We start from the raw sequence: 21,918 nt of genomic DNA, 5'->3' as shown, positions 1-21,918 counted from the left end.
GTGCCCACAGTCTTATTAAAAAGCTAGCAAGGCAACGAGCTCTTTACAGTGATACTGTTTAACGTTCATTTATTTTAACGGGTTTCAGGGCTTCCACTTTCTCCTCTGGACAACCTCCTGGCCACTGGGACCCCGCTGACAGAACCAGCACCCCGCCACCATCGCCCCCCTCAGCCCCGCTGCCCACAGCCGTTACGCAAACAGCGTCGGCGCCCTGGCGGCTGCGCAGCCGCGCTCCCCGCCGCTGATTGGGTGGCGAGGGCGGGCGGCTGGACAGGCCCCCCCGCCTTACGCTGTTGGCGTTGCGTTGCCGTGGCAACCGGCCCGGCCCGGCCCGAGCCCTCACGGAGCGCCCACCCCCGCTGCTGCTGGGAGCCGGTCTACGGAAAGGCTCCGGGAGGTATTTTCGTGATTAAATAAACAAGAAGTGCACTTCCCAATAAAACGAAATTATGTTCTTTCTGCTCTCCCTTTATATAAAAAAAATCACCTTTATATAAAAAAATATAAGTATCTATTTTGCGCGTGAATCGGGGGGAGGGGGGGGGCTGCTGAGCTTCAGCCTTGCTGAGGGAGGAAGGAAGTTTCTTCCGGCTATACGGTTTTAATCTTCGCTTTTCCTCAGTTTCTCCTCAGTGTAATCCTGATAAGGTGGGTTCTCCGTGCCTTGGTTTATGTAGCTGCATGAGATCAGTGTTTGGGTGCTTTTTGCTCCCTCCTCAGTTGTTTTGATAGCACTGATGGGGGAGGGGGGGGCTGTATCATGCACTGGCCAAAAAAAAAATAGCCTGTTTGTACTGCCTGGTCAAATTCCCTTCCTTGTGGTGTTTTCATCCTCAGACTTCAACACAGCCAGCTCAAAACGCATGTCTTGCCTTCCCTCCCCAACCCCGCTCCTCCAAGTTGTCACAGCCCTGTAAAACTTGCCACAAGCAGCTCTGTGGATTTTATCTAGTTATCAGCTCCCCAGCTGCCATTAATTAGTTATGTAGGAGAATTACTTCCCTGGATCACTGTGCTCAGGTTTCCACGTGAAAAAGACAAAGAATAAGGTACAACATTGAAACAACAAATATCACAATGTTGCATTTAAATGCTATTGAATACACTAAAAGTTTGAAAAAAAATGCAGCAATAAAGGTGAGGTTTTTATAAGCAGCAAACACTACACAGATGTGTCATGGTAAGCAAAAAGAGTTGGGAAATGTCAGACTTGAAGGATATACATCAGCTTTGCTTAGGACCTGGGGAGCAAAGTGTAACATTTTGCTTTTGTTTTTAAGGCATTTTATAAAGCTACGTGGAAGAGCACATGGAATACGCTTAGTGATATTAAAAGAGGTAGAGCAGTTTGGCCTATTACGGAATTATGGTTCAATTAACAACAGACCTAATTGCTAAAAACGTCTGTCACAAGAATCGCAAAGAAGAGGACTTCGGACAGTACCTGCGAAAAACAACTCATCTGAACTTATCAGATAAAAATATAGATGCAATTGTAAGATTTATTTCGCTTTATTCCTTTTAACCTGTCTATTCAAATGTTTTGTTGTTACTCTTCTGATGAGTTGCTTGTAGTTGTGAAGACTTGCAAGCAAAGTTTATATTTTGCAGCAGTTACATGTTTTTTAACATTTATATTTATTTGCAGTTAAGCCTATTTGTGTGGAAACATGCTTCACCATACACTGCTTAAAGTGGTGTTATTTTGTAACAAACTGCTTGTACCTAAAAGTGAATAAATTGATTTTAAATGCAGATGCATCTGAAACACGTAAACAACTTTTTAGCTGTAAATTTTTATATAAAACATCAAAGCAAGTGACTATAACTCCAACAATATTATTACTCATTAATAATAAATTATTTCTTGACCTGACACTTTTTTATTTCTGTTGCAAAAATCTTGTTGAAATATTTTACCTACTGGAAGCTGTAGAAATATATTCAACTATGTGGCAGACAAGAAAGATTATTATCAGTGCATTATTTTTTTGCCTTTCATTAAAAAACAGAAAATCCATGTAAGCAATGATACAAGAAAGAGGTGAACTGAAGTGTTAAAGTGAAATGTTATTGCAGTAATTCACAGAGCTATTATCGAAATTTGCAGGTCTAAAAAAAGTAAACAATTTGCTATTTTGATTATTTTATACAGTTGTTACATTGTAAAGGGCCTTTCAGGAAATCACCAGTATACAAATAATAGCTCTGCTTGCTTACCTCTTTAGCCACTGAACACAGCCAGGTTGTTGCTACTGAATCAGTAGGTGCAGGACTTTGAAGGCAGTGCTCTAGCCACACTGAAATCTAGCTGTAGTGCTTTTGGAGACTTTAGGGATGAGCTTAAAAATTAAAAATAAATAAATAAATAAATTATCAGCAACAGTTTATTTTTTTTATTTAAAGATTTGTATTTATTGATGCTTACATTTATAAAAAAAACATAGAGTGTGAAATAAAGGGAGATGTAAAGAAATAGTAATTTTGCAGATCAGATTTTTTTTTGAGGATGTAATAATAATATTACATTCTATTAAGTGCAATGCTTATTTTCTCTAATGCCATATTTTTTTCCATTCTTGGTAATTTTACAAAGAGTTATTAATTTGCAGCAAAATATTTTCAATCTGTCTGTGGTTTATTCCTGAGATTTCAGGGGAAGTCTGAAAAAGGAAAGGCAAGTTCAGGAACAGGATATAAACCAAGTGAGGTTAACGGATTTGGACTGGTGCAATGGCTTTTTCAAATCAGAGAAGTTAAAATCTACATTTTTTAATTGCTCCCTGGAGCTTACTCATTTACAAAATAATCCATGACCTTTTTTATTTTCAAAGACTAAGCCTGCAGATTTAACCCAGTCCACCTTCTGAGCTTAACAGTGTGAAATTTATAAGGTTTCAGTAAGTCCCGAGTTAATTCAAATTCCCTCAAGAAGATACCGAGCACATTTTGAAATTGCTGAGCGCCAAAAAACTGAATTGTTGTGTGTAATGATTTTCTGTTTAAAAGACAAAAGTGTGATTTCAGTGAAGATTTACATACCTTGTTCCATGGGAACACACCCATGCAAGCAAATGGTTTTATTCAGCTCACTCCTAGGCATAGTGCATTGTTAATTTGATCAGTCTATTCGATTAGTACTCGTTCATCAGATGCCATAGAGAAGTTTTAGAGAAACCCTTATAAAAACATGCTATTTTTTGTTTATTTAAGAAGGATACTTAGAAAGAAACTTGACATTTGAGTGAAATCTTAGAATCAGAAATACATGAAAATACATTGATGTGAAAGTTTTTGTAGGAATCATTTTTCCTTTGCCAAGAAATGGTTTTCGTTACATCACTGAGGTTTGATGGAAACAATTCCACTAACAATTGGGCTTTTCTGTAATCATTCAGATGAAGGCAGGGAAGGGAATGAAGTCACACAGAATGTGATCTACCTGCTGATCCTCTGCTGTAATCCTCAGCTTCTGCACAGCAGAACAGTAATGACAGATTTCTGTCATAAATCTATGCCAGAGATTATTATTGACTCTAAGTCATTCTTTCTAGGATAACTATTGTTTAAAGTGTTTGTTAAAGATGAAAATGTATAAATAACACAGTGGAACTTAAACATAAAAATAATCAACAGCTTCCAGAAGCAGGTAGTAAGTACACTTTTTATAGCACTAATTTGTTGTTTTGTTCTGTGTTTTAATTTCAGGGTGATATCTCTTTGTGTAGAAATCTTAGAGTTCTGTATTTATACGATAACCAAATCAGTCAAATCCAGAACTTGGGCTTTGCTTCAAATATAACACACCTTTACCTTCAAAACAATTGTATTTCATGTATAGAAAATCTCTCGTCACTGAAAAACCTTGAAAAACTGTAAGTTGAAAATAATGTATTTTACTGGTAAAAGGATAGTTATTAGACTAAGAAATTCAAAAATTATGTAGCCTTTAATGTCCCTTAAATTGTTAAATTTCACATTTCAAATAATTTTTAATGAAGTGTTCGTGATATAATGAGTGAAGTAATAACATCTTTACATACTTACTGACATTTAAACTGTTTTCCTTTTCTCAGCTATTTAATAATAATAGAATCAATACACAAAATTTCTAAAACAGACTTTGATCTGTCAGCTGTATGATCTACTTGCATGTTGTGCTTATTTTTTAAGTATTTTGAAGACTTGTGTTCACTTTTACACTCAAATAATGTTAAATCTATTTTGGGTTCAATTTTTCAGGTATTTGGGGGGTAACTACATCACTGTAGTAGAGGGCTTGGATAAATTACAAGAGATAAGGGAGCTGCATATTGAAAGTCAACATCTCCCCCTTGGTGAAAAGCTCCTCTTTGATCCAAGATCTCTTAGGTCCTTGGCAGTAAGTACATTTTGAGGTTTTCAATGGGCTGTTAATCAATAGGTAGTATTTTTAGGAGAAGTAATTAGGACTTGATCATTGTGTGTATTCTTTTCCTGCTAATTGGTAGCAGCCTTAAAAATTCTACCAAGGGACTCCCATCCCAGTTGTAATATGAGCAGGGAGTCCAGCAGATTCTAACAACTTCATTTATTTTTTCTATGAAGGATGGAATAAAGAGGAAGTAAGGAAATGTATGGATGCACTACCCCAACAAAATATGAATAAACAAAAAAAAAAAGGGGTAGGAATTTATCAGAATAAATTATTTTAGTCTACTTAGTTTGTAATTAATTAGTTTATTGATGCTTCTCTGATTTGATTGCCACATTAATTTATTCACCACCTTTTTCATTTCTCTAGAGAATGCAATGGCAAAAAAGGGTGCAAACAGCTTTTGGGGGGGATATTGAGAGCACAATCTGAAGCATTCAGTTCTAGTTTTGCTGTTTTTCTGTTGTAGTATGCCAAGATTTCAGGAAAGTCAGCTTTAGTCAACATGCTAATTGCTCAGTAAACATCAAATGTATTGTTGAAGTTAAAAAAAAAAAAAAAAAAAAAAAAAAAGTAGACTTTATTTACTAATGTTTGTAGTTTTATACTCCAATAAAAATCATCTTGCTGCATCTCCCAATGCAGTCAGAGCTTGATGATCTGTTTTGTGAAGATGAACAAAGAATGCTCACTGAGAAGTGACTTCTTTTCATGTGTGTATCATAAACATTTTACCTAGATGTAATTCATGCTGGTTTGAAAAGAATTAACCCAAGACATGTATTGCTATTTTCCTCTAAGAGAAATGGGCCATTCCTGTGACAGCACTTTTATTTTGTTCCCTCTATACTGGAGAGATGATGAAAGGAGAGAGATTATACAGCTGCAATTTTCCCAGCATGGTAACTCATACTCTTCAGTGTTTTGCAGCATCCTGGCTCAGACTCAGGAGCATTTTGTTCTTCCTAGCTTTTGTTTAAGTTTGGGGGAGGGAGGAGGGTTGTTCTGTTTTTGTTTTGTTTTGAGAAACACTTTTCATCCTTGACCATGTAACACCTTTTTAAAAGCTACATGTGAAAACATTCTATTTTAACCCTGTAGGTGCTTATCTGTCCCTTTTTAAGACATCACTTCTTACTTTGTCATCTTCTCCTGTTTTGGGCCAGAAACATAGGGGCATGTAGTTCTCAGTGTACTATGAGCAAATGTTTTGCTAATGACAATATCCTGAATCATTTGTCTGAGGAACTCGTTACACTACGTATATCAGGATGATATTGTCTGAAGGGCAGATCTTGTTTGTAGCTCAGATTTTAGAAGAGGGTTATGTTTCCGGATATATATTGCTGAAACAGACATTTTCTAACCAACAGTAAGTACTATACCTGGTATAATTCGAAACTCACTGGATTAGGTGCTCTTTTTCATCTTCTGGAGATACAAGCTTCTTGTTGCTTTTATGTGAAACTACATTAGGTATTTCCTGAGATAAATACCTGAAACACATTTACTTCTTATCTAGAATGTAAAGATCTCTGTAACTATTGCCTGTTAGCAAAGGCAAAAGTGCATTATGTGACTCACTACTGTTCCAAAGAAGGGGCAAAGAATAGAGAGATGTATACAGCGAAGTTGGCAGTATCAAGCCTGAATGAGTAACAGGATAGTCCAGCTGTTAAATGAGACTACATGGGTATCAGATATGGCTTTGAGCTCTAGGTGGTTCAGATGTAGCCATGGAAAAAACAGTCAATTTCTGTGTCTGTTACCTACTTCAAACATAAAGTTAGCAACACTTGCAAAACTCTGGAAAGCATTTGAACGTGTTTAGGAAAAAAAAAAATCTGCATTTGTTAAGAATTCCTGAAGTAGTAGAAATAATAAATAAAGAGAAATAATCTTACTTTGGGTTGACTTCAAAATCAAAATGAGCAGCATTTTAAGACAAGATGCAAAGTCAACAGAAAACAATGTGTATGAGGTAGTTGCATTTATGCATTTTTGCTTCATTCACTTGCCTGTTAAGAACTTTCTGCAAAAATTTACAATTGAGTCATGCATGGCATGAAAAAATGTTCTGCTTTTTTTTTCCTCCAGAAATCCTTGTCTGTGTTGAATATCAGCAATAACAACATTGATGAATTAGAAGAGCTGGCAGTTCTGGAAAATCTTTCATATCTTAGAGCAGCTGACAATCAACTTCAACATATGAAGGTACTAAAATCAATATTTGTACTATTTAGTATGGATGATTAAAACAATAGTCAAACTCATCTTTATCACAATAAAGATGAGTAAAAATAAACTTTACTTCTACAGTTACTGAACCTCTGACTTTCCGAGTATGCTTTTCTCATCCAAATATCTCGTTGAGATTAAAAATAGAGAACCATTTATCTAGGATGTCCGAATGTCCTGTAATCCTATGCAAAGAGCAGTTGTGCATGCATCTATCAACTGAGTACATTCTGTTTCTTTAGAAAAAGTTAACTTTTATTGGTTGGTAATCATTAAAACAAGTATGGTTACAACTTCTTAGAACATGTAATGCCTTATATATTGAATTTGGCAGTTCTGTTTGCTAGGGAGGAGATTTTAGTGCTCTAGTGCATAATTTAGCAAATAAAGTCAATAGACTTTATTTGGACCCTTATTTTTTTTATATTTTAATATTCAAAAATGATGAATGATGCATTCTTTTTTTTTTCTTAGTAGAGCATTATTAATGTCTTGTATTTCAAGCTGTGTCTCTGGCTGGTGGTTGTGACTGAATTCATATAGAAGTACAATTCATGTAGGCTTATGCTAGATAATTAAAACCATATTGAATGTGTTGGCTACATCAAAATAACTGAAAGCTTTTTAAAATAGGTAGTCTTTCGAAAAGGACTCCTCTCAAAAATGAGTCTATCCAAATGAAAGCTTAGTACAGTGGCTTTGTTTCTTCCTTAAGTACAAGAGACTTCAGTTGTGATGATCTTAAAGAAGATTGTCATAGCCAAACAAGTGATTGTTACTAAGAATGAGGTTGCCAGTTTAAAGACAGAATTTTCAGTGTCTCAGAGGGAAAAAAACGGTATCTTCTGAAACAGAATAAGTGGATAAAAAGACTGCATTATTCAGTAACTGTGTGTATCGTATTTAGTTAATTATTGCATTTCATTATTCTATCATCAGATAGGCAAGAATTAATATTTTTCCAAATCAATTAGACATTAAATTTCTGTGTTATAAGGTCACAGCTTTTGGAAAATTACGTAGTTAGCATTTGAGTTATTTGCTGCTCCTGCTATCAGTTACACTTGGATCAAGCTGTGATAAATTTTGAAAGAGATTGTCCTGTGTTTTCTATAAACAATCTCCAAACTTTGAAAATATGGAGCAGGTAGAGTATTTCTATTCATGTTCTTTGAGACCTTTAAAATTAATGACCGTATTAAATGTGACAAACACACAGGGTAACACAGCTGGATATCCAGCTTGCCAGCTACATTTACTGTTTCAGAGATACTAGTACATCTAGTTATTACACATACAAATTCTTATTTAAATTAAAAAAGCATTGAATAAGCAGTAGGCCATGCAAAGTTTTGTTTTTTTTTTAATGCCAATTTTCTCTCTGGTTAAATGCTTTAACTTATACTGAACAGCTACCAAGAGAATGCTCTTATACATTCACTAACTGTAAAAAAATAGTTGAGAGAAGTTTTGAGTATGTTTCATTTTTTTTGCACTCCTGAATTTCATGATTCCTTGGCTTACATTAATCTACAAATGTGATAGTTGGAAGAAAAAAAAAACTATTAAGTGCGTGTAGTACAATTGTACTACACGCACTTAATAGCTTCTACAGGCTGAGCTTGTTGCTTGCAGCAAAGGCTCTTTCATTCCGACACAATCTGCCTGCATACCCCTCTCTCTTGCTGCTGTGTTTTCAAAACTCCGAAATACACCTCCTCTGCATGCCAAAGGCTCTAAATCCCCTGTTTTCCTATCCCCACTATCCCATCACTGCCATCAAGAACATCCCCAGGAATTTTTGGCATTGAAACCACGGTGGTACCACAAAACAGAGGAGCAGTGGCAAGTCTGCAGCTCTGCTGCACCCAGCGGGACGGAAGCTGTAGAGGAGCCACCCAGATCTTAGCAGGGATGCTCACAGCAGTGATCTGTGTAGCAGACGTAGATGGCATGCAGGAATAAAATGGAATCTGTGCAAAAGAGGGAAATGTGAAACCCTAACAAATGAGTGAAACACTTTTCCTCACTTTTCTTCACTTCTGTATAATTAGTATTTTTACTTTATATTTAAACATTTATCTCATTTTTTTCACATATTTATTTAAAAAAAATCAAAACCATGCTCCCTCAATTTTCAGTGATTCTATGCTGATTTCAGCATAGTAGAAAATTAGGGCTAGTAAATTCAGGCACTTAAGGTTCTGGCTAATTCAGGGAATTGTTAGCATAATTAACAGACATCAAGGCATATGACCTTGTTTCACATGACTGAAGTTTATATAATGTAGTCTGAACAGTAGACAGAACAGAAATTAAGTAATTTTCCCCACTTCATACAAAATAACTGACTGTGACTAGCTACCACAAGTTAAAAAAATGTTATGCCAGTTATCAAGAATATAATCAATTTTAATAGAATTGGCTTTTCTTTGTTTTCTGTTGCTTGCTACTGCAATTATTTTATCTCCCTGAGCTTCTTGTTTACTTCAGTTAGTTTCATGAGGACTTCTAGGCCTTTGTATATTTAGGTAGGAATACTAAGGGGAATTTTTTTTTTCAAAGCTATTCCTAATAAACTATTCCTGTTTACAGAAGGCCAGAGTGTATGTATATGTGTGTACATAAATACTACACGTTAGGTTTGGGAAGATTATTACTTATGTGAGTGTTTGGATGGATGGATGGATAGATAGATAGATAGATAGTGAAAATATAGCTAGAAATACCTATGAAAATCTGTATTTCCTAAGTCTTTAATTTATTCAACCTCTGCCCAGTATTGATTATGACAAGAGGATATCACAAAAGATGAATTCGTTCACTTCAGAATTGAGTCAGGAACAAGAGAGAAAGTATAGATTTTCTCAAACAGATTATGACAGGCAGTCAAACTGGTGACAAATTGCTGTCTGTAGATGTAGTTAGGGCAGTTGGAGTAGACTTTTCCGATAAAAACTGCAGCATACTGGTCAAACACCAATTCGTAAACGGCCATCATTAATTGGTAAGAACATTATTGCCAGCACCCCAGCTGCCTGCTAAGGCACTTGCCCTTCCCCCTCTCCCCCCCATAGATGGAATATAATTTGCTCGTCGGTATTTTGTAGCAGACCTCAAAGTGATAGCATGACATGATCATTTATCAAACGGAGACTGCCCAGAAGAGTGTCTGGTCCCTTTAGTACAGCTTATTGAAAGGCTGGGAAGTGAAAGCACTTTATTAGAGACAGGAAGGCAATGAACAACTAGAGCGTATCGAAAGGGTAATCATATTTCAGCAAAGGATTAGTGTGCTCTTAGATAAACATACACTGGAGTAAGCATGTTCTGGGTCATTTATCAAGTAAGTAACAGCTAACAAAAATCTACAGGACTCTTTGTATGCATTCATCAAAGTTAAACTGTATACATTTTATTTCAGTAGTAGACAATTTTGTATTCCAAAACTATTACTTGAAAAAATCTATTTCTAGTGAAATCCAGAACGTGTTAGAGATTTCAAAAACAATGCTTGAATGGCCAGGTAAGAATAAATAAATACAATTGCAAAATCTTATTTTGTTTTTAATGGCCTAGCCTAAAACCAGAATTCTCCATGCTCACGTTAGCCACGTGATTTCCTAGATTTGAAGGAGCTAAGAGATATCTACATTGCTATAAATATAATTGTTGGTGTCAAGCTACAAAGTTCTGTAGACTTCACAAGTTAGACTCTATCAGATCACAATCAGTAGATTTTTATTTTCAAATTATTATAACTGTACAACATAAATAAATTGTCTCTTCCCTTGCATTCATGCAGATTGTTTTGAATCCTTGCTTAAGCTTTTCACACATATAAGGAAGCATAACAAGAACAACAATTAAGTGAAATTTTGAAAATAATCTATTTCAGAAGGTAGGGTATCTGAGTAGAATGGACCTATCTGCTAAGCTTTGCATCCTTTTAGCTTGAATTTATTGTGCTTAAAAGACAGAGGAAGTTTCATCTGGGTCATACTGCCCTTGGGTAACCAGACAGAAACCCAGATGGAGAAAGGTATATTTCAAAAATTTCACTATTTGGGCCAATGCTATAACTGACCACCCACAGTTACTGTAGGCTGGGGGTTACCATTCCTTCTGTAAAATACAATTTTTCATATGTGTAAATAGAGATGCAATCTACCTTAGCTTATGTTTTTTTATATACACCATTCTTTGTAAAATATTTATTCTTCCACAAATTTTTCAAAATCTAGTTGGTCGCTGTGATACTCTGAGGGCTCTGTGAGCCCATGGGGATGCATTAAGAGACATTATATATCATACAAGCTTTCAGGTGGTGATTCTTCTGTTTTAGGTGCTTACAGGTGGGACTGCAGTAGTACTTTTCCATAGCTGGCATTACTGTATCCTTAAAAGGAAAGAGTTTTCCAACTGCATCACTGTTTCTTCTGTGCAATTGTGATATATTGAGGGAATGCTATACGCCACTCTATTTGAAAATGCACATTCTTAATTAAAGTATATGAATGGTCTCACTCAAGTTACTTCTGTATGCAGGATTTGGGCCTGACTGAACAAATTACGTTACTATTGAATTCTATGCTGGCGAGGGAAAAATAATCGCAGCGTTCTGTTCTTGTATTAATTGCAGGATTTGGAGGCTGTATTAAACAAATGGCCAAAGCTACGCAGGATGGATCTTGCAGGAAACCCCATCTGCCACAAACCAAAGTACAGGGACAGGATTGTTGTACAGTCTCAAACGTTAGGTAAAAAATAAAACCAGCAGCCAACCCCAAACCCCACTCATAACCCGTACTCTTTTATAAAATAACTGACCCATTATCCATTCTTGAATTGCACTGTCTGTAAACACAATTACTGTCATACATATTTACGTCAAATGATAAATTTTTACTTTACGTACAAGTAATGTAGCTAAAACTCTTTGTGTCATCAACTGCACAAAGTTTATTACTCAGCTTTTGCTTGTAGTCATAGTAAACATTAGTTTTAGTAATAGGTGATTAGTGAGGTTGTTATAAAACAGTACGATTTTCTTTGTGTGTTCATATTCCAGATGTGAAACTGATTTTTCAAAGACAGTTTTAGTCTGCCCCTCTGTCAGCCCATAGGAGTTACGTAGGTGTTTTAGTTGTACAGTGACAGTTGTTCAGTTCATACCTTACTGCGGTCGAATTCCTGCTATATAACATTTGTCCTTCATCGTAACAGCCTTTTAACACTTATGTTTCAAATGTATCTTAACCTTCCTGTGATGTAGTTTATTTGATGCAGCTTATTATCTGTGATGCAGACAATTTGAGCATAAAAGGAAGCAACTTAGTATTCGGTATGCAAGTACTCATACTGTAGAAAAAAGTCAAAAAATACCTGCTCACTTTTTACTTTTTTGGATAGAGGGGGCACCTTTTAAGTAGTAATTACAGAATTCGTTTTTCTTTTTTTCTGAGAGTACAAAGCATTGACTATTAATAGAAAGGAAGAGACAATCTGCACAATAAAAATAACAGGGTCTTAGAGAGTACTAATGCAATCTAGATCTGTGTCCAAATGAGGTATTTGTTTTGGTCTGACTCAAAAATGCAGATGCAACTGAGGCAATGTAGAACATAAGCCTCATGGCATCAAAGTGAGTAAAGTTAATCTTAGAGAGACAAATCTGTCTGTCTTCGTGATCAGTAGGATTCCTTCTTTACCAAGCTACACAGGCTTGCTCGTATCCTGAATTTCAGGATATATCTTGTGTAAGATCATGCTGTTTCTTCAGAACTTTACTGAATATAAATATGTATATTTCCCTTGAAAGCTATAAAAATAATAGGTCATTTCTTTTGTAGTTAAGACATGTCAACTCCCTCTTGCAGCTAATTTAAATGTGAGTACCAAGTTGTAATGTATCACTGGATTTTTTTTTTATTATTATTATGTTTTTAGCAAAAGATTAAAAAGAGCAAAAAGATTTGAAGAGAGCAAATACAAATTGCATACAGTTGTGTTCAGCCTTTTAGTTAACCTCTGGTATCACAGAAAATGTTCTCTTCCCTTTGACAGAATTCCTTGATGGGAAGGAAATTAAAGAAATGGAAAGACAGTTCCTAATGAATTGGAAAGCCTCCAAAGCTGCCAGGAAAAAAAGCAGAGGAAGAATGACAAATGAACCCGCAGACTATCAACATTTTTGTAAGCAAACTAATCAATTACTTCATGACTTTGCAATACTTTGCAATATTATAGAAACTCTGAAATAGCAGCTAACAGTAAATATAGTAGAAATGAGACTTTTACTGGTGGTAAGACAAAAACACACGAGTAGCAACTGGATTTTTCCAACGTAAAATTTAATTTTAGTGCTAGTTAATGGATTTTTTTGGTTCACCACTGCAGCTGCCCAGAATTATGGAAAGGAGCAGCAAGTATGTTTTGGATGTTTGTAAATACCCTATACCCATGATTGCTTTGCATATCTGAAAAAAGGGGGGGGGGGGAGCATTCTGGAATGAAATACATCAGACTTTTTAAAAAACTCTTTGTTGATACCTATTTCATCAGTTTATATTGCCAATCCTGTGAAAGACGTTTACAAGATACATGGCTAGCAGAAGTAAAAGTTTTAACCTTGGGAAGAAGAAATATCTGAGAAAAAAAGCCTTAAACCTAAAAGAATAGGCAGCAGGTTCCTGAAGTGGGAAAACGAATGAGCTTTGAAATGCAAACAGTACCTGAAGTAAACTTTAGGGTCTTTAAAAAATTGGTGTGAGGTGGGGTGGAGGTTGTTGTTGTAATTGAGTTAGCTGCAGATTAAAACATAAATGATTTAACAGCATGTCTTGCCGTCTTGCAGGATCTGGAAACAGACGTTAGACTTCAAATTACTCAAAATGATCTGAATAACCATACTTATAAAATAAAATTGGTGACAGTTACGCTCTAGTTTTCCCAAGATAAACTGCAATACATAATTTGCAAGAGAAAGCACGTTCATTGTAACCATATCATCTCAAATTATTATTTCATGAAATCTCATGAAGATCAGTTCATTTTGAAGACATGGAAGGAAAAGTGCTCAGCCTGTCAGTCTGAGACCCAAGAAAGCTGCAGTCTGCTCAATGCTTGGAAGCTGTATGTGAACCACAGTGGTTCTGAAAGTAATATTCTGTCTTCTGAATATGGGGAGGTGCTATGGAATTGAAGTTATTCCCTTTGAGATAATGCTGTTCATGTTCATGCCAGTCATTTATGGTAACTGAAAAGCACTGTGTGGATTCTCTCTTTGTTGTTGTTCTTTTTGTGAGACTAAAGACATTTAACTTGTAGGAATTCTGATTTATTTATCTCCATTTCTTGGTTCTGTTGGATAAAACTGTCCTGCTTTACCTGATCACCTAGAGATGTGTTATTCTTTTTGTCTGCTGTGATGGGTTCATACCCATGGGGTTTATAAACCAGTGAAAGTCAAAAGGCTTTTAGTTTGGTCTTTGCTTTTATAATCTCTCGTCAGAGCAAATAATTATTTTACAGGCAGTAAAGCATAAAGAGTTGTATCAGTGTTAAAAGATAAAAGACTATTTTGTGTTTGCAATGTAATATTTTAATGACTGTTATTTAACTGCAATTACTTCTGGTTATTATTAGATAAGATTAAAGAGAAATGAAAAGAGAAGTAAACTCACTTGCAATACTCTGACTGAATATCTGCTTGAATATTAAACTTCGTCAGTGTTTGCAGCACTTCCCATAGTTTCCTATGAAGTGTTCTTTCCATTCTCAATTATCAGATTTGTGGTACTGTACTCTAAGTCTTATTGTACTGTTTTATGCAATAAATAAGATGTTAACCTTATGTAATAAGAACCTGTGACCAGTCCTCCTGAATATTAAAATAGATATGGTTTGACTTGGAATACTGAATTCTTTTTTCTTTGGTTTCTGCAGCTGGCTTTGAAACACTGTATCCTATTGTTCCCTTTTACTACAGTCCATCTCTGAAACAAAAACCAAATTTTTTAATTTTGTCCGAGATGCGCAGACGAGAACCTCTGCCAAGAACCACGGAAAAAAAATAAATCAGAGGAAAACTCAGGTATGTTCCTCACTGTGCTGTTGGTGATTGCTTGTACAGTTCGTGCTGAGTCAGTTGGAAAACAAGTACATGAAGGTAGAATTTCATCTGAAATCTTTTTTTTTTTTCTTTTTTTTTTTTTTCTTTTTAAAATGATGTCATGTTTGTTGGCTTTGTTTCGTAAAAGACAGAATAGATTTTAGTGTGTAGCAGAGTAGGTGATGGTAATAACCTTACTTCAGTGTTACTAGTTTGTCGTATAACTTTGATTGTCATCTTCAACAAAGGTAAAATGATGTTAATTCTTGAAAGTACAGTCACTGTCAGCAACGTTGGTGAAGGCTGATACTGTGCACACAGCGATACGCCGAAGGAGAAACCATTGCTTCTCATTATTGTAGCTTATTTCTAATGGACATGTTCCAGCGTATTATGTACTTGATTGGTGTTTTCCTGTAGCATCAGCTTAAGACCATCAAGATAATCAAGAGAGGAAATCTGATGTCTGTGCCTTACAGACATTCAGACATTAGATGAGCTTAAACAATTTGGAGTTTAGCATATGTATTCCTTATTCATATCAGCATCCTTGTGAGCTCTCATGCAACTGTGGGAATAAAATCTCCAAATAGGGATTTACAGTTTGGGACCTATCGTTTTAACAGTGTAACCTGCAGTAGTAGTGTTTTTGTTTAGATCAGTATGTGGGATCTAACACCACTCCTTCCAGACTTTTAATACTACTTATATTACTATTAACTCTTGTTACTTATCAGCTCTACTGGCTAACAAAGAAACATAATAAAATAAAATAAAATAAAATAAAATAAAATAAAATAAAATAAAATAAAATAAAATAAAATAAAATAAAATAAAGCAATGTTGTAGGTAAAATAAATAAATTCAACTGACAGAGCTATTATTTCGTAACTAAATTATTAAACGTAGCATTGTATTTTACATTCAAATCAGAATTTATTAGTAGGTTGGAAAATTTAATTGAGCAACATTTAACACTATTTTTTTCTTTATCAACTGATCCCTTTCCATTCCTTTTTCTTTTGTCCCTACTGATTTGTTCTGCCTTTCCTTTGAGAAGGGAAAAGGAATTACAAATCCCTTTAGAATTGTTATTTTTGCTCTTCATAAGGCAATAGATATATTCTGTCCTAAAAAGAAACTGAATTCACAAATGTGCCCATTCTTGATTATTTTTCTTCCTGCTGCAGAGAAGGTACGTAGCAGTGGAGAAGTTTCAAAACAAGAATTGCAGGAATTCAATGCTAAAATGAGCTTAATGCACTCAAGTGTTCTGTCAGCCTGCACTTCATCTTTATTAGCATTTTGTCTTTTGATCCAGGCTGAATGAAACTAAGCTTTTCACTTACCATGTCCCTTAGTCCTAACAAAAATGGAACATGTGTGTACAGCACCTCCGAGTTATTTTCTTCAATGAAAGATCTTCTGCTATCCCCCTTTAAACAAAGCATTCTGAGTCGACTCTATTATGTTAAAAAGCTGTTCAATTGTGGAGCTTCTTTGCCTGAAAAAAAATAACACAAAATCACCTATTAAGAAGCTGGAGTACTGTCCTGGCCTGTTAAAATTCCTGCTGACCCTAGAAAGGCAAAGATTGAATCTTCCATGATTGGAATAAAATGTCTGTCTTTATTTAATTTGCAAATGTAAATGAATATATAAATAGCGATGTAAAAGAAGAAATATTTTCACAATTAGTCTTGAAGATTCAGCTTTGATTCACGTAAAGATTATAAGGAACCAGAGTCAGATGACATGCATTTATTATTTTCAAAAATGAGTGTTATAAACAGGACTTTTATCTTGGATGCTAAAGGTTGCTGTACATCACAAGTCCATGTGTAATCACTGACCTTAAGACATACTTTAATCTTGTTACTAGTGGAATTCCATGGAAACTGAAGAGTCTTGGGAATTTGTGAAAGGTTTGTGAATTTTTTAAAATATTTCTGGGAAAAAGAATCAAGTCAAAATACAAGAATACTCTTTCTCAGAGAGTATGCAGATATGAAGTAATCGCAAATCACGGTATTCCCTAGTCAGATCCAGTAATTAGTGACATGCATAAATGTGCCCACATGTAAAGCCAAGGCAATTTTGTCAAACCGAACAAATACTTACATTGTTTAATTGAAATTCAGTATCAGACCAAAGAAATCAGTGAATTTTAATCCTACCCTCTGTGTTAGTCAAATAAATTATTTCAACAGATGTTTCCTCTTTCTTTATACAAGCTAGGTGATGTTTGACCCTTGGCAACTGAAAAACAGGCATTAAATACCTTTTTAACCTACATCTAAGATCCACTGAGGATTACATAGAGCTTGAACAATGAAAAAAGCCAGTTATTACTGGATTACTGAAATGTGTCATTAATCTTTCTTTTTTGATGATATAAAAACAATAGCAATTTCATATTGGATTTTAGAAGTTAGTTTTGAACACTTACAGATATTGGCAGGAAGTAATTAAAAGAAAACAAATAACTTAACTATTTTAAAGACACCTAATACCTTCCAATGGGAAACACTGTTATTAATTTTCCCTGAGTAGAGAAGTTGTTGAAATTCTGATGTTGTAAGCTTAAACTGTAACCAGCACTTTCTGCCCACACTTCCTTGCTTATTAAGTTAAATATTGTAATAGGTTTGCAATTCAGAATTTGGTGGGAAAGTCACCTTTTGTCTCCCCAGTGTATGGTATGTAAGTGGAAATATGGGAATATATTTAAATGATACAGTCAGCACGTAACACCTCCCCTGGATTGGGCCAACTAAATTAAACATAAGCCACACTCGGAGCCACCCCGTACATACCGTAGAGTTCTCGTTCAAAGGGGAAGAACCTGTTAGGTGGCAGTGTTAGTTCTCCTTCTCCTTAAGTCTGCATCTTCTTAGCTCTCAGGCAGGTGCTCTTATCACCGTTTTATTTATTTATTTTATTTATTAGATATTTATAAATGCCTAAAGATGATTTGTGTGACCTGAAATGTATACAGAGTAAATTACATGTATAGTCAATAACAGGTAAGAACGTGCATGTTCTACGTGCGTATTGGGCTTTAGTTTATATAAACCTGACTGACGATACAATAAATAGGATTGTTAAGGCCTATTTCATCACAGTTTTTGGGGAAAGGGCTTGTACTGAGATTATAATGATCGTGTACCCAAAGCATAACTTCCAAAGATACATTTAATTCATATTACAGAGGGGGAGGGAAGGGAACAGTACCTCCAACAACCTTAAATATCATTCTCTTACTGAATATCGATATCAGCAAACTTTTGAACACTCAAAGAATATCTTCAGCCTTGGCTTCAGGAAAAAAAGGGGAAATACAGAGTTAAGATAAAAATAAGGGAAATTTTAGTTCTACATCCCAGAGCTGCATCTGGCCACTGAATTGCCTGCAAGCACTCCAACCCTATTCAGAATTAGGTGCGTTAAATATTTGGCAATTGCAGCTGGAGCAGTTTGGCAGAGCTGAGAGCATGTTTTCAACAGGCCTGGAGTGCCTTTTGCAGCAGCTACATCCCATCTCACTGCCTTTCCTTGGTGGTGGCGTTGAAGGAAAAATGTAAACATCTTCTTAGGGAGGTCTAGAAAGTATCAATCAGCAATTAATTATGAAGGCTGGGGACGAGAAATGGGAGGAATTTTCTTGCCATCGATGGGACGTGAGAGCCATGAGATGGGATATGAGGGGAGTCAGCGTAATGCAAGGTAAGTTGAAGTTAAAAGAGGAATAGATGAAGTTCTGAAATGTGTTGCTGAGGCAGAGCTATTTGAACGGAGAGCAGGTATACGTAGATTCTCATTCCTGTGGTTCCTGCAAGGTTTCAGGGGGCAATTCAGCCAATTTGGTGGTTGCTTGCCTTTTTCTGGAGGATGTGCAGTACCTTCAAAGGTAAGTGCATTTGTAGGACCATAATTAATGTTACAGTATGGCATACCTTCATGGTACTTTCTGTATCCATGTTTACGGTTTGGCTGAATGTGGTGCTGAGTGATTCGGCCCATAATAATTAATTCCTGATGGGTTTAGAAGGCAAAAGTTAGCCATATCAATAAAAGCATGCAAAATTTTATAAAATGCCATTATCTTCTGCCTAAGCTTAAATTTCGGGAGAGGTAATTCCAAAAAAGCAGTTTTTATGTACACTAAACCTGCAGTACCTAGCACTGCCACAGCATTCCGCATCGCAGTGATAAAAGGCATCCCTTCTTGGCCATGAGTTCTGCTTACCTAGAGGCTGCTGATTTGGAAATGGCCATTCTTTCCTCTGCCTGTGCTCCCTCGCTCCAGCTCCCTGTGCTGCTGGCTGTGCCCACAACTGGGGAAGAGGAAAATGATCCTTAGATGCAGTACAGAACACTTCATGCAGTACAGAATGCGCTGAGAGACCCACTGAGTCTTTGAAAAGAACAAATCCTTTCTCAAACAGCTGAGAGAGAGCGTGCATCTCCTCAGGAGCTGATTGCCAGCTGGACCACGCACACCTCTCCGTGTCTGGATGCCCCGATATCCTACAGGCACATTCATGTCGGGAGGGGTGTGCCTGCTACTTGGCACGCTGGCAGGAGCACAGTTGCTTGCATTCGCCTGGCACCTCTTGCAGGAGGTGTGTTACCCCCAGAACTCAGAAGACCAAAGGGCACGTGCAACTTGTCAGGCAGCAGTAGGTCCAGAAATTACCTGGGTGCTTCTGGATTTTCTTTTTAAGCAGAATGCACATACAGAGGGCTATCCAGCGACTTTAACATGAGTTCTATGTCTCAAATGGCTCTATCAAACCTGTTTCAGGAACAAAGGATGGTAAAATAAAACCTCATATCTTTGCGTATTTGTCTTTCAGGTGTTATTAGTTAATTTAATGCCTTGTATTTCTTAGCATATGTGGGTAGAAGGCAGTGCAGAGAACTGCCCGTGATACAGTTAAAAAAGCCACGCAATCCCACACTCTTGACATTGGGGCAGAAGGAAAAAAAAACTACACACGGCTAGTAAGCGGAGTCAGTGTTGAAGACGCACACGGTGATTTTTCAGGATGAGGACTCAGATCGTTTAGCATAGGATTGTGTTGTGGCTTAACCCCGCAGGCAGCCCAGTGCCACCCAGCTGCTCTCTCACTTCCCTGGTGCGATGGGGGAGAGAATCGGGAAGATAAAAGTGTGAGAACTCATGGGCCAGTTCCCATAAGGCCAGTTCCCTAGGCAAAGCTGTCCTGGCTGTGTCCCCTCCCAGCTCCTGGTGCACCCCCAGCCTCCTCGCTGGCAGGGCAGCACAAGGGGCTGAAAAATGCTCAGTGCAAGCCTGCTCTGCAACAGCTAAAAACATCGGTGTGTTATCACCACTGTTCTGATCAAAAACCCAAAGCACAGCATTTTGTGAGCCCCTGTGAAGAAAAGTAACTCCGTTCCAGCTAAAGCTATGACAGTGTGTCACTGCAAGTCAGAAGGTAAGGAGATAAGGAAAACTCTCCCTTGTTTTTCTTATGACTTTTTATCATGGTGTATTGTGCAAAGTGCCTACCCTGACTAACCGAGCTCTGAAGGGAATCAATGAATATGGGAACCTGCTTATTTACTGGCACTATGTGATAGATGTTGTGACTAACCAATACATTCTGCTTTGATTGGAACAAACAAACAAAAAATGTTTTTATTTTGTTAAGTCACCTGGCCTTGAAGGATTTTAGGGTTCACTACTAAAAAAAGATGTATTTGAGTCTCTCTTGATCTCAAATAACACTGTAACCAGAGACTCCAGAAATAACTGTATCTTTCTGTTCTCTTAATTCTGAGCAGAATTAATTGCTGCATCAAAACCAAGACAAAACAGAGCCAGCTGTGAAATGATTCATACAATAGACTAATATTTTAATTCAGAAAGAGATTTGGAACAATACGATCTTTCTTTCTCAGAGAGCTAGTATGCTACAGTATCATATTAATCACTGATTACATGTCCAGTAAGGTTGGGTATAATCAGTTACACAGAGTTTGTAGTAAAATGTTTTGGAATAAAAGACTGAGTCTTATCTGATTTCATTGATATGAGAAATTGCTTTGACTATTAGTAAGATTTCTTGTGGAACTTGAAAATTAACAGTATTTGGTACAGGTTTATGTGCCAGTATTGTTAACTATCACCACTTTGTGCTGTTTGCATGTGGAAAAAGCTGATTGATTTTGTATTACGGGTGTGTGTAATACCCCATATCAGCAAATAATGCCAATTCAGATTGATCTGCCCTCAAGTTTGGGATTGAAAAATAAAAGGGCTTTCACTGCATCACCTGATCTCCTCACCAGAGGGAAAGTCCATCCATACTTTGTTCATTTTTCATCTGCAGCTTTTGGTAACAGTGTTTGCAAACTTGTAGAAAGTTTGTTGAGTGGTCCTGAGACATGTTGATGAAGACAGGAGCTGTAGTGACTTTGGTGTGGTTCTGGCATGAAGATCTGATCTGTCTTCTCTGATCTCTCTCATGTAGGTTGAAGAAGAGCCTGAAGTAATGGCAAAACTCAGCTGAATTCTAAGAGCCAGAAGTTACAGGATGCACAGAGTCAGTCATTATTTTTTTTTTTGTTTTGTTTTCTTCTTTTTTTCTTCCTCAAAACTTAAAAAGAAAGGTATTGGCATCTCTTTGGATATGTAATTTGTGTCTTTCTAATCTTAAAACCAGACAAGATGAAGTTGAACTTAACACTGCCTTTTAAGACCATTCCACAATATGAGGCGTCGGCCCATTTATTTAGAAGCAATGTTTTGTGTTATAAGCATGTAAAAATATTAGCACTTGGTTGGCTAAACTGGTTGCCTTTTCCTTAAACTTCCTCAAAAAAGGAGTTGTTTTTAGCTACTGTCTTACCTGGTTTGTGACCTGAGTGAGGTCACGAGGCTGGTTCCTTCTGTGTAGGATGCTCTTAATAATTATGAAGAGGCATGCTAATGGTCTCGTACTGCAAGAAGAAAGGAGCTATTAGGACATGATTTTGGAGAAGATCTGTACAAGATCTGTAAAATATATTTTCCACCATTTTAATTTTTCCACTTTCTAGTAAATGATGTGGAGTAGTTTGAAAAGAAGGCTCAGTGACATTAATGAGACCTGTACTGATGAATTTTGGGGTTGGGAATATT

The 21,918-nt window shown here is 36.5% G+C and overlaps 1 protein-coding gene across 5 annotated transcripts; it reads left to right on the top strand.

The window, feature by feature from the left end:
* The first annotated feature begins 278 nt into the window (after positions 1 to 278).
* PPP1R42 (protein phosphatase 1 regulatory subunit 42) lies at positions 279 to 21,426 on the top strand. Of its 5 annotated transcripts, none has more exons than XM_084512124.1 (9): positions 279 to 400; positions 1,284 to 1,498; positions 3,712 to 3,878; positions 4,246 to 4,384; positions 6,515 to 6,631; positions 11,298 to 11,415; positions 12,722 to 12,850; positions 14,603 to 14,750; positions 21,269 to 21,426. In XM_084512124.1, exons 2-8 carry the CDS (start codon positions 1,370 to 1,372, stop codon positions 14,731 to 14,733), a joined length of 930 nt encoding a protein of 309 aa, XP_084368250.1. In that variant the 5' UTR covers positions 279 to 400; positions 1,284 to 1,369; the 3' UTR covers positions 14,734 to 14,750; positions 21,269 to 21,426. The 5 variants fall into 5 exon arrangements, with proteins under 5 accessions (XP_084368250.1, XP_084368251.1, XP_084368253.1 ...); XM_084512125.1 differs by lacking the exon at positions 279 to 400 and adding an exon at positions 533 to 651; XM_084512126.1 differs by lacking the exon at positions 279 to 400 and adding an exon at positions 682 to 1,052.
* The last annotated feature ends 492 nt before the right edge of the window (positions 21,427 to 21,918 follow it).

This window comes from Aythya ferina (genome assembly GCF_964211825.1).
Source record: "Aythya ferina genome assembly, chromosome: 2".
Lineage (NCBI taxonomy): Eukaryota > Metazoa > Chordata > Aves > Anseriformes > Anatidae > Aythya > Aythya ferina.
This window is presented reverse-complemented; position numbering and strand designations above follow the sequence as displayed.